The 10,379-nt window shown below is 65.4% G+C and overlaps 1 protein-coding gene across 1 annotated transcript; it reads right to left on the reverse strand.

Annotated features, from left to right (window-relative positions):
- Positions 1 to 2,378: 2,378 nt before the first annotated feature.
- Positions 2,379 to 10,118, reverse strand: LOC136562604 (phosphatidylinositol 3,4,5-trisphosphate 5-phosphatase 2-like). Its single transcript, XM_066559527.1, has 25 exons — positions 9,982 to 10,118; positions 9,068 to 9,131; positions 8,365 to 8,497; positions 8,165 to 8,282; positions 7,951 to 8,088; positions 7,721 to 7,808; positions 7,513 to 7,599; positions 7,263 to 7,370; positions 7,060 to 7,174; positions 6,800 to 6,906; positions 6,504 to 6,606; positions 5,970 to 6,166; positions 5,595 to 5,712; positions 5,392 to 5,488; positions 5,149 to 5,287; positions 4,972 to 5,071; positions 4,633 to 4,721; positions 4,330 to 4,411; positions 4,141 to 4,230; positions 3,942 to 4,058; positions 3,771 to 3,859; positions 3,526 to 3,613; positions 3,194 to 3,349; positions 3,004 to 3,085; positions 2,379 to 2,925 (listed from the first exon to the last, which is right to left on the reverse strand). Exons 1-25 carry the CDS (start codon positions 10,116 to 10,118, stop codon positions 2,379 to 2,381), a joined length of 3,189 nt encoding a protein of 1,062 aa, XP_066415624.1.
- Positions 10,119 to 10,379: the final 261 nt, after the last annotated feature.

Raw genomic sequence — 10,379 nt, forward strand, 5'->3', positions numbered from 1 at the left:
TCTTGTTCTGCCCATTTTGTGGATGTACAAGGAACGCTGCAGAACTCCTTATCCATGGCAGGCACATCCCCCAGGGATGGTGTCTTTGCAGTGGTTTTCCCCAGGAAGCAGCAAGGGGGGGTCCTGGAAAAGGCAGCAATAGCCGTGGGGCAGTGGGAAGGGGCAGGGGCCAGCCATGTGACACACGTTGAGGGCACACGATGCCCTTGGCCACAGAATTGGCAGCTTTTCCCTGGCTCCTGGTCTGGCAGATGTTCCCAGCCAGAACTGTCCTTTGGCCCCACTGGCAGCACCAGTTCTGGTGGGATCTGAGGGCTCCCCCAGCCCTGGGGATTCATGGAGGTGTTGGAAAGGCTCCAGTAAAATGGAGGAGTGGGACAACACCAGAGCAGAATCTGCCCTGGAGCCAAAGTCCTGCTGGTGGGACAGGATGGGAATGGTGGTGCTGGGGACCATGGAGCAGCAGCAGGAGCTCAGAGAGGGGATGTGAAAGCAGATTTTGGAGCAGCTGCCAAGGGATGGGTGAGCTTGGACCGGCTGCTGCTGGAGCATGGGAAAAGCAGGGCTTTTCTCCTCGGCTAAGCCCTTGAAAATTGCAAAACAAGGAGAAATTATGCAAAACATCCTTCAGAAGGACCCTTGTCCCTGATCGCCACGTGGTTGGTGCAGCCAAAGCCCCGGCACAAGGGGATGTGACCTAATTCCAATCCTTCCCCTCGCCTGGAAGAGCAGCCAAGGCACGCTCTGCCGGGACACCTCCCCGGGGACACCAGCAGGGTCGGGCGTTTCCCTCACTGTCCACCCCATCCCCTGGCCTGAGGTGACCCTGGCAGGGTGGGGGTGAGGGTTCCCTTCCAGCCTTGCTGGGCTGGCCCTGTCCCCACCTCGCTGGGAGCAGGCAGGAGCCCACGGTGTCAGGCTGAGCCAGAGCACCTCCAGGGCAGCTTCAACCCATGATGAGACAGATTTGGGGGATGGAGAGGAGGATGAAGGAGAGGAGGGGGACACGCTGGGGCGGATGAAGGCCTTCAGTGACAGAGGAAAGAGGTGGCATGTTAGAGAGGAGGAGGCACAGAGGGCTTTGGGGGTGGTGGAGGGCTGGTGAGAAGTGGCTGACCCCCACCCTGCACCCACCCAGCCCTGCAGATCCCATCTCTGTCCCTTGCCCCAGAGCCCAGCTGTGACCTCGTGACAGGGCAGGGCTGTCCCTCCCGGCTGTCACCAAACAGGGGCTGTCCCGGCTCACCTGCAGACCGGGGCGGCTCTCAGGAGTGGGGCCCCCACGGGGACAGCCTGTTCCCCTCTCGGGACGGGGCCATGCCCGGGGGCTGCGGGCGGCTCTGGCCCTGCCGTGCTGAGTGTGCCCGCTCCCGCTTCCCGCGGCCGGGAGCAAAGTGCCCAGGGAAGGCAGGGCTGGAGGCGGGCAGAGGCGGAGGCAGGAGCTGCCGCAGGGCTCAGCCCCACTGCGCTCCCATCCCTCTGCTGCCCTCGCAGGCTTTGGGCCACCTGCAGCCCCCGGACATGGGGCATGGTGGCCTCTCCCATGCTGTCACAGCCCTTTTTCCAGGAAAGGGGAAGGCTCCTCAACCACGAGGGCATAGCCCCTCATCCATGGGCACCGTGTCCCCCCGCCCGTGGTGACCACATCCCTCTGCCCATGGGGACCGTGGTCACTCAACCACAAGGTCCATAGTCCCTCACCCACGGGCTGTGTCCCTCTGCCCACGGTGACCACAGCCCGTCTCTAATGGAGACCACAGTCCCTCAGCCACTTGGGTCACAGTCCCCATCCCTGGGGCCCCTCGCCCGCCCCAGGACAGCCCCGCTGCCCCCGGGGTCCCGCAGTGCCCGCAGCGCTGCTCGCTGGCCCCCAGCCCTGAGGGGCGATCCTGGGGACAAAGGTGGCCACTGCCACCTTGAGGCCAGCCCGGGCATCGTGTCCCCGAAGCGGAGCCACCGCGCGTGTGGCGCAGCCAGGACACGGCCAGATCCCCGTGTGTTTGGGGAGTGCCCCTCTCCCTGTGCCGAGCAGAGCGGGCGGGTCAAGGGCTGTGACACCCGTCAGCTTTGCCATGGGCAAGGACAGCCGCGAGGGCTGGGATCTGCAGGATTCCCATGGGAATGCAGAGAGCTGTGGGGCAATGCCTTGGTGCTTTCTCCACCTTGCTCGGCATTTTTTCTCCCTGCCTTTTCGCAGAAGCAGGTGAGCAAACACACACCCAGTCCCTGACGCTTTATTCTGGAGAGTGAGAGCAAAGGGAAGCGGCGCAGCGGCCTGGGAAGCTGTGCTGGAGGGAAGTTCCTCCGGGAGCACTGAGCAGGGCTGGGCAGGAGGGAGCAGCTCCGAGGGCACGGGGGTGCGCAGGGCACAGGTGTCGCTACATCCTGGCAGGCTGCGGGTCGGCGGGAGGAGCAGGCTGAGCCTCCAGCTCCAAGGCACCGAGCGCTCCCCGCTTCCCGAGCGGCCTCGGCGCCGCCCGGCAGGGCCGCGGTGGCGGCTCCAGGACGGGCTGGGTCTGGCGCCGTGGGAGCTCCTGCCTGTCCCCCCTGCCCTGCGGGGACACCTGGTCAGGTTGGCTCAGGTGAGTGGCCGCATACAGCGAGCAGTCGCCCAGCCCCAGCGCGTCCCTCGTCAGGACGGCTGATTTGGGTCTCTTGTGGTGGCCAGCTCTGGGGGGGCTCAGGGGATGCCCAGGCATCAGTGGCCCACAGCGGGGCCGGCCGCACCACTGCTCCTCCTCTGCGGGTAACGGGACCCGCGGTCCAGCGGGGCTCCGGCAGCGCTGGCCCCCGGCCGGGCCCTCTCCCTGCTTCCTGGGGGCTTCTCCGGGGGCCGGGAGCCACGCGTTGGGCACCCCCTCGAAGATGAAGTAGGCAGGGTTGGTGTAGCCGGTGGCCGGCTCCGGGAGGCTGCGGGGGCGGCTCCTGCGAAGCGCACGGAGGGAAAGGGCTCAGCATCCCCCCAGTCTGGGGCTGCGGCACGGCCGAGCCCGCCCGGGGTACCTGAGGCGCTGCGGGGCTGGCTTGGGGCACGTCGGGGGCTCTGCCGCCGGCTCAGCATCCTCCTCCTCAAAGCTGATCCACTCTGCAAAGGCAGCGAGGTCTGGCCTCACCCCACGGCTCGGGGCCAGAGGGAAAGGTGGCCCAGGATGTCCCAGGGCACCGGGAGGGGGCGGCGAGCGGCCGCCGTTACCGTAGAGCCGCTCGCGGGTGCCGCTCCGGCCCCGGGGGACCCGGACCCGCATCCAGCCGCGCACGGAGCCCGTCTCCTCGCCGCGGTGAAACAGGAACGTCTCGAACTGCTGGGCCGTGCTGCCGATCGCTGACCTCAGGGCCAGGCAGCACTCGCCTGCGGGCACAGCGGGAGCCCCCCGTGAGCAGCAGCACCCGGAGCAGGGTGGATGCCAGGGTCCCTCCTGCCAAGCTCCAGCTACCAACCTCACACCCAGCAGGCTGTAACCTGGGGAGCTGTGCTTGGCACCCCCCTGCCACCATGGTGGCCCCAGTGTCACCATCCCCACGTACCGTAGGACTCGCAGCTCTCCACTCCCTTGATGCTGAGGAGCAGGTGCTGGTCCCCCAGGTACTCCAGGTCGGGCAGGATGGGGTTCAGCTGTGCACAGAGAGGGGAGGCTTGGGGGGGCTGACAAGGGGTGGGGGGCACAGGGAGGCTCTGTCCTGGGTGGTGGTGACAGCTGCAGCTCCCCTTGGGGCTCAAGGCACAGAGCCAGAGGCAGGGATGGGGATGAGGATGCTCCAGGGCTGCGCACCACAGGCAGATGCTTGGAGGACCAGCCCAGCTTGAGGAACCCAGGGATGTCACAGTTCTGGAAGGTGTTCTCCCCGCTCCGCTGCACCTCTGGAGGGGACAGAGGGGCACACAGCTCCAGCCAGGCCAGGTCACCCCCACAGCCACGCCCAGCACCCCAGGCACCCCTCACCCTCCAGGCAGTGGGAGTGGAACTCGATGTAGCACTTGCTGCGGCTCGTGGTTTTCAGGATCACCTCAATGCTCTCCCACTCAATGCAGGCCAGCGCCTCGGGGCCAGAGCCAGGAGCTGCAGGCAGGTCCTGGCAGGTCAGTGTGTGCCAGGGCTCACCCCAAACCTGGCCTGAGGGGTGACAGACCCCAGCCCTTACCCTCCTTGGGCACAAACTGAGACGTCACTCCCACCTCAAAGGTGGCAAAGACAGGTGAGTGGTCACTGGTCACGATGTCATCAGTGCAGCCTGGATGGCAGGAGGGACAGCTTGGGGAGGGTCCCGGAGCCCTGGGTCTGGGGCAGCACTGGCCACCCCTGGCTGTTGTGTCCCCAGGGTCTCACTCACCGTAGGAGTTACAGACCACGTGGGTCTCTGGGTGTGACTTCCACAGGATGCGGTCACACCATGAGGGGACATTGATCCTCATCTACAAATAGAGACAGCAGCTGGTCCAGCAGCCTCTCAGGTCTGGGTCCCCCTGCCCAGAAGAGCACCCCAAAAAGTGAGTTCCATCCTGCCCAGACCCTGTTTTGGTAGGGAATGGGCTGATGGAACTGTGGGGACCGAGCATCACCGCGCAGCCCCCTCAGCACCCTGCTGTCCCTGTGCCCAGAGCTGTCCTGCTTCAGGGGGGCCTCTGCAACTCACCCCTGTGGGCTTGGACTTCTGCCACACGTAGGTATCCCGGGTGCCCCGCTCGTACCGGTACGTGGGAGGGAAGGAGATGTCACCCTCACCTGCAATCAGGAGACACAGGTGGCATGGGGGCCACGGTCCCTGCCTGTCCCCATGGGATGTCATGGTCCCCACAGCAGGCTCACACCCCTGGCCCAGTGCACACCAAGGTCCCCCAGGCTCTCAGCACCTCGTGCAGGGCTGTGCTAGGAGAGGTGACCTTGAGAGCTGGGGGTGACATGGGGGGGGGCTGTGGGGACTCTGGTGGCACTGTCTCAGTGGGAGGAGCAGTGCCCTTGTCCCCACACTCACTGAACTGCAGGAACACCTTGTTCTTCTCCCGCTCCAAGTTGAGCTGGTCAACAGCCAGGAGGGCTTGAAACTCCTTCTTGACGATGTGGCTGAGGATGTCCTGTGCCAGGGAAGGGACAGTGACCCCCCAGGCTCCTCTCCCCCTGCTGTCCCCAGGCTGGCGGTGCAAGGTCCCACCTGCACGTCCATGTCCAGGCGGTAGTTGAGGTCCCCGAACCAGAAGAGGTGGGTGAAGCGCAGGGTGAGGTCGAAGCCCCCCAGACGTTTGTCCCCCAGGGCCAGGGAGTGCAGGATGTCACTGTAGTTCTGGTTACGCCTGCAGGGGGACAGCAACACAGCATGAGCCACCCCGGGGACACTCCAGCCCCCTGAGAACCCATCTGCCCCGTGGCAGCCCCACCCTCCCCATCCCTGCATCACCTATGGGTCTTCTCGCTGCCGGAGGCCAGGTGGCAATTGACAAAGCCAAATGAGGTCCCATTGAAAAGGAAGGAGACGCCCACAGCTCCCTTGTTCCCTGCAGGGATGTGCCACCACTGAGCTCTGGGAGAGTCCAGGGATCCTGTGCTGGCCCTCAGGCTGTCCCTGCCTCGGGGTCATCTCCCAGCCCATCCCCTCCCTACCCAGGGTGTTGGCAATCCCGGTTTTCACGCTGGAGGTGTGGACGTGGCTGATGCGCCGCTGGTGCTCCGGCTTCACCAGCACCACGATCTTGATGCTCCACAGGCACTGCAGGGCCACCTGTGGTGGGGCAGGGGGTCAGTCTGCCTGGCCCCCATCCTGCCCCACAGCCAGGAGGATGGGGTTGGACACACAGGTAAGGTCAGCATGACCCTGACCCCTGGGGACAGCGCTCATGGGGATTGTGGAGCACAGGATGTTCATGGGGCTGATTTGGGCAGGGGGGGAGGACCTGGGGTTGGGGTGGGAGCTGTGGGGTGATGGCTGCTGGTACCCAGCCCCCCAGGGCTGCCAGGGCTGGCTGTGCCTGCTGTTACCACTCTGTAGTCGATGGCCATGAGGGTCTTGAGGGAGGCGCAGAGAAACTCGACCCACTCGCGGTCGCCCAGGGAGTTCTCCTGGGTGCCGATCACGTAGATGTCGTGGGGGATGCAGGCTGTGGTCTCATCCTGCGTGCGCCCCAAGCCCCTCGAGGTCAGCCAGGAGGCCAGGGAGCGGGGTGGGGGCGTGCTTCCTGCAGGCAGGGACACGTGTCACACAGAGGGGACGTGCCAGCACCCTGAGCTGCTGTCCAGCACAGCCCCGTGGATCAGCTGTGTGCATCCCAGGCTGCTGCTGGGATTTACAGCCCAAAACCCTCATGATATCCCTGTTTCTCTGTCTCCCCAGCACCCTCCAAGTGAGTGGATCACCACAGGACAGACAAAGCCCATGGCAGCCAGATTGGTTCTTCTCCAGCCCCCTCCTCAAACTGACCAGCTCAGACCTAAGACACCTCCCAAAACCCAGCCAGGCTCACAAAGCATCACAGCAACCTCCCAAGACAAGGCCACCTTCTCCTGGCCCCTTACCCATGTTCCATGTCCCGACATACACCGAGATGATCTCAGGCTCGTCCAGGTTGGAATGCTGGATCTTCATCAGCTGCAGCAGCTGGCAAAAAGCCTCTCGCTTCTGCAGGATGGTGAGCGTGTCTTAGAGACATGGGGGGCACAGCACCCCAGATCAGGTGGGCATCACCCCCAGGTGTAGGAGCCAGCTTGCAGAGGTGGTCACAGTCCTGAGACCACTGATTTGCTGCTTCCCACATTCCCAAGGGCCCCATATTCCCCCAGAACACTCTGTGGGCATGACTGGTGCTGCTCACCCGGGCATTGGGGAAGATGAAATCCCTGCTCAGGCTCTTCTGGTTCTCACGGACACACACCAGCCTCACCTTGCGCTGCACACTCTGGTACTTGATCAGCTGCAGGACTGAATGATGGGGGTCAGGGGGACATGGTGGCCCCCACTGCCCACCACAGGAGGTGTGACAGGGCGTGTGACCCATCCCCGTGGCATCAGGTCTATGGCAGGGAACCCTACAGCCCCAAAGAATGCCAGGGGCAGCCAGCAGCAGCCCCTTACTTTTATCCTGTGGGATCACCTCCTCCGGGGAGCCGCTGCCCCGCTTGGTGACGGTCACTGTCCCTGACTCCACGTCCACTGTCAGGGCCGCACGCTGCGACTTGCCCACCTTCACCTGCACATGGGGATGCGGCTCTGGAGTTGTCCCCACACCTGCCCTACCCAGCAGTGACACTGGGGTCCCTCTGTGTCCCCAGGCTCACCTCGAAGTTCTGCACAGCCAGGGGCCTGGCAGCTGGCAGGGGGGCCACGGCCACGCTGGGCAGGGCCAGGTTGTGCCTTGTCACTGTCTCCTGCAGTGACTTCAGCACCTGCCAGAGGGACAGGCACTGTGCTGGGGGCACTGGGACAACTGGGAGCCCCATGCTGCCACCAGAGTTTGGGGTGGCAGAGGGGTTAATTTAGGGGAGGGGAAGCTCTTCCTCCCCCTGCACCATGACTGGGGTCAGGCACCTTCTTCTCCAGCGAAGAGAGGAGGTGGTTGACAGTGGAGATCTTGTTGAGGAGCAGCTCCAGGTCTGGGTCGCTGCTCAGGAAGCCCTGAAGGGGAGGATGGATAATTTTGGAGCAGCACGGTGGCCCTGGAGTGGTGGATTCCTCACTGTGGGTCTGGGCTGCTCCACAACGTGTGGAGGTCCCTGGGGGCTGTGGGGACACTCACCTGCTCCCTGGCCGGGCTGCGGGGGGACACAGGGGGGTCGAACACCCTGGCCAGGGTCTCCAGACCCGCCAGCGTGAAGTCGATCTCACTGCAGGGGAGGAGAGAAGGGGCGGTGTGGGCGTTTCCCGTGCCTTGACGCGACACTCAGCCCCCGAAAGGGGACGGGGGCCAGGGGGGTGGCCCCGAGTGGTGGCCCCGCTCCAGCCCCGCCGTTCCCAGGCTGCGCTGACCTGTGCAATGCCCGGCAGGCGGTGGCGAGCGCGGTGCTGAGGTGCCGCAGCTGCGGGTGCCCGTGGCACAGAGCCTCCAGGTCCTGCACGTGGTGGGTCAGGTACTCGGCCATGAATCCCATGAAGTCACTGGCCGGGCTGGGAGAGGGGTGGACATGAAGATCCCGCCTGGCCACGACCATCCCATCTCCCGGGGCGGGCAGGGCTGCGTTACCTGCTGTGGACCTGCTCCTGCAGCCTCTGGTGCAGCTGCTGCGGGATGTGGGTCCGGCTGGAGGGGGCAGCGCCGGGACACGGCACCGTGTGCCCCCAGCCTCGGGCGTCCTCCCCGTCTGCGGGCAGAGTCAGCAGCTCAGCGGGACCCTCCCCTCCCGCTGCCAGCCCGGCACAGCCCCCGGCCCCTCCCCGGCTCACCCGAGTCCTCCTCGGGCCGCGGCCGGGGCACGGCGTGCAGCAGGGGGGTCACCAGCCCGTTGTTGGGGTGCTGGTAGGCACCGATCAGCTCGGGGAGGCTGCGGAAACACTTGGCTTGGATGCCCTGGATGGTCTGGGGAGGCAGAGAAGGGGGAAGCACCATCACATCCCCTCCTCTGCCAGGGCAGCCCCAGCCGGCTGGGTGTGGTGGGTCTGTCCCTCAAAATGTGCCCGTGGTGAGTTGGAAGGGCCAGCTGGACACCGGACCCATGGAGGGAGGAGCATGGAGACATCAGCCTCCTTCAGCAGGCAGGGGTGCTCCCTGCGGGCACACAGGATGCTCTGTTTAGGGGGCAGGAAGAGCAGCTGCAGAGAGCTGGGTACCAGGAGAAACCCTGAGGGCACATGGAAGCGAGGGCAGGACAGACCCCGCGTGGGGACAGGCACCATGGGGCTGGCTCTGTGTGGCCAGGCTGTGACAGGGCGTGTGGCAGGAAGGGACAGTGTCGGGATGCTGTGCAGAGGCAGCTCCTCCCGAGCTGGAGCGGCTGCAAAGCGCCCGCATCCTGCAGCTCGTGCAGAAAACAAACCACAGGCTGATGCCACCTCGCCGGGGAGGGGGACGAGCAGCCCGGGCCCTGCACAGCTGCATCCTGCCCACACCCGGCTCCCAGGCACCGCCCAGGCAGGGGGATGCACCCACCTGCACGGAGAGCAGCCCCTCCTCATCGGGGAGGATGCGGTAGGTGTAGACGTGCCTCTGGAACCTGGAGAGAGCAGGTGAGGGCCCCGTTCTGCTGCCCTTGGCAGTGCTGGGGGCCCAGCCCTGAGACAAACACCCCGTCCCCTCTGCAGCGAGAGGAGCTGAGCCAGCATTTCTAGAAATAAATCATCGCCCCCAGCTCGGAGTCTGTGGGAGGATGTGCAGTGTCCCCCTGGTCCCAAAGAGCCCAGGACAGCCGTGACTCCCCCAGCACTCACTGGGCTACCCACAGAGCCTTTGCCATGCTGCCTGTGGGGCCCGTGCCCGTCCCTGCCCTTGCTATCAGCCTGGACTCCGGCTCGTGCCCCACACCCCCAGAGCCCAAATTTGCAGTTTGTCCCACACAAAGAGCCAGGGCAGTGAAGGAAAGGGAGTGCATCCTGCCAAACCTGCCCGCACAGACATGTGACAGCAGGCAGGAAGGGTGCAGAGCAGGAAGGGTGCAGAGCAGGAAGGGCGCAGGCAGCAGTGCTCTCAGGGGCTGCACACCTGGTTCCAGGTGTGGGGATTGCAAGAGACCCCATCTTGGGGGCTGTAGCCCCAAATCCCTGGCACGGGAGATGCTCACAGGCCAGCAGGCAGCCCAGAGCAGCTCAGTGTGCCCCGGATTTGGGGTTACCCATTCAGCAGCCATGGTGCTGGGCACGGCTGTGGGCCCAACTCTCATCCTGCTCCCAACCCGGGGATCACCCAAAACCCCGGTGCCAGGGAGCTGCCACCCCGCCCACCCCACCCACATCCCTGCAGCTCTTCCGTGAGGTTTTGGCGGTGCCTGGAGCAGGGAGAGGAACAGAGGGAGGCAGGCAAGGGACAGAGGCACAGAAGCCGCAGGCAGAGGCGGGGCAGGGACTCACAGGAGGCACAGGGCATATGCCCCCTTCACCGACTCGCTGTCCCGCACCAGGAAGGAGCCGTCCCGCCCAGCCTTGGCCAGCAGCTCCTCGGCCACCACCTGGCTGATGTCGCGGTGGTACCAGCGCGCTGCCGCCATCCTGCCGAGCCCTGTCCCCGTCCCGGCTCCACATCCAGCTCAGCAGGGGCCGCTGGCACTCACGGGGGCTGCTGGGGCGGGCGAAGGAGGAGGTGGCGTGGGGACACTGAGTTCCCGGTACCCGAGCGTGGTGCTGGCTGCAGGTCCCGGAGGGTGACAGGGGGCCACCGAGGTGATGCTCATGGGGACAGGGTGCCCTGCGACAGGGCAGGGTGGCAGGAGTAGCCGGGGGGCAGCTGGGGGAGGCTGGGGGTCCGGATG

This window comes from Molothrus aeneus, chromosome 14 (assembly GCF_037042795.1).
Source record: "Molothrus aeneus isolate 106 chromosome 14, BPBGC_Maene_1.0, whole genome shotgun sequence".
Classification (NCBI taxonomy): Eukaryota; Metazoa; Chordata; class Aves; order Passeriformes; family Icteridae; genus Molothrus; species Molothrus aeneus.

What these genes read in the sequence shown, in the direction of transcription:
- LOC136562604 (XM_066559527.1), bottom strand. Translation starts at nt 10,118, where the DNA reads ATGGCGGCAGCGCGCTGGTACCACCGCGACATCAGCCAGGTGGTGGCC. An exon ending in GCCTGCCGGGCATTGCACAG is followed by an intron (nt 7,809 to 7,950) that starts GTCAGCGCAGCC and finishes CCTCCCCTGCAG; the next exon opens with TGAGATCGACTTCACGCTGG. An exon ending in TCAGTTTGTGCCCAAGGAGG is followed by an intron (nt 4,059 to 4,140) that starts GTAAGGGCTGGG and finishes ACCTGCCTGCAG; the next exon opens with CTCCTGGCTCTGGCCCCGAG.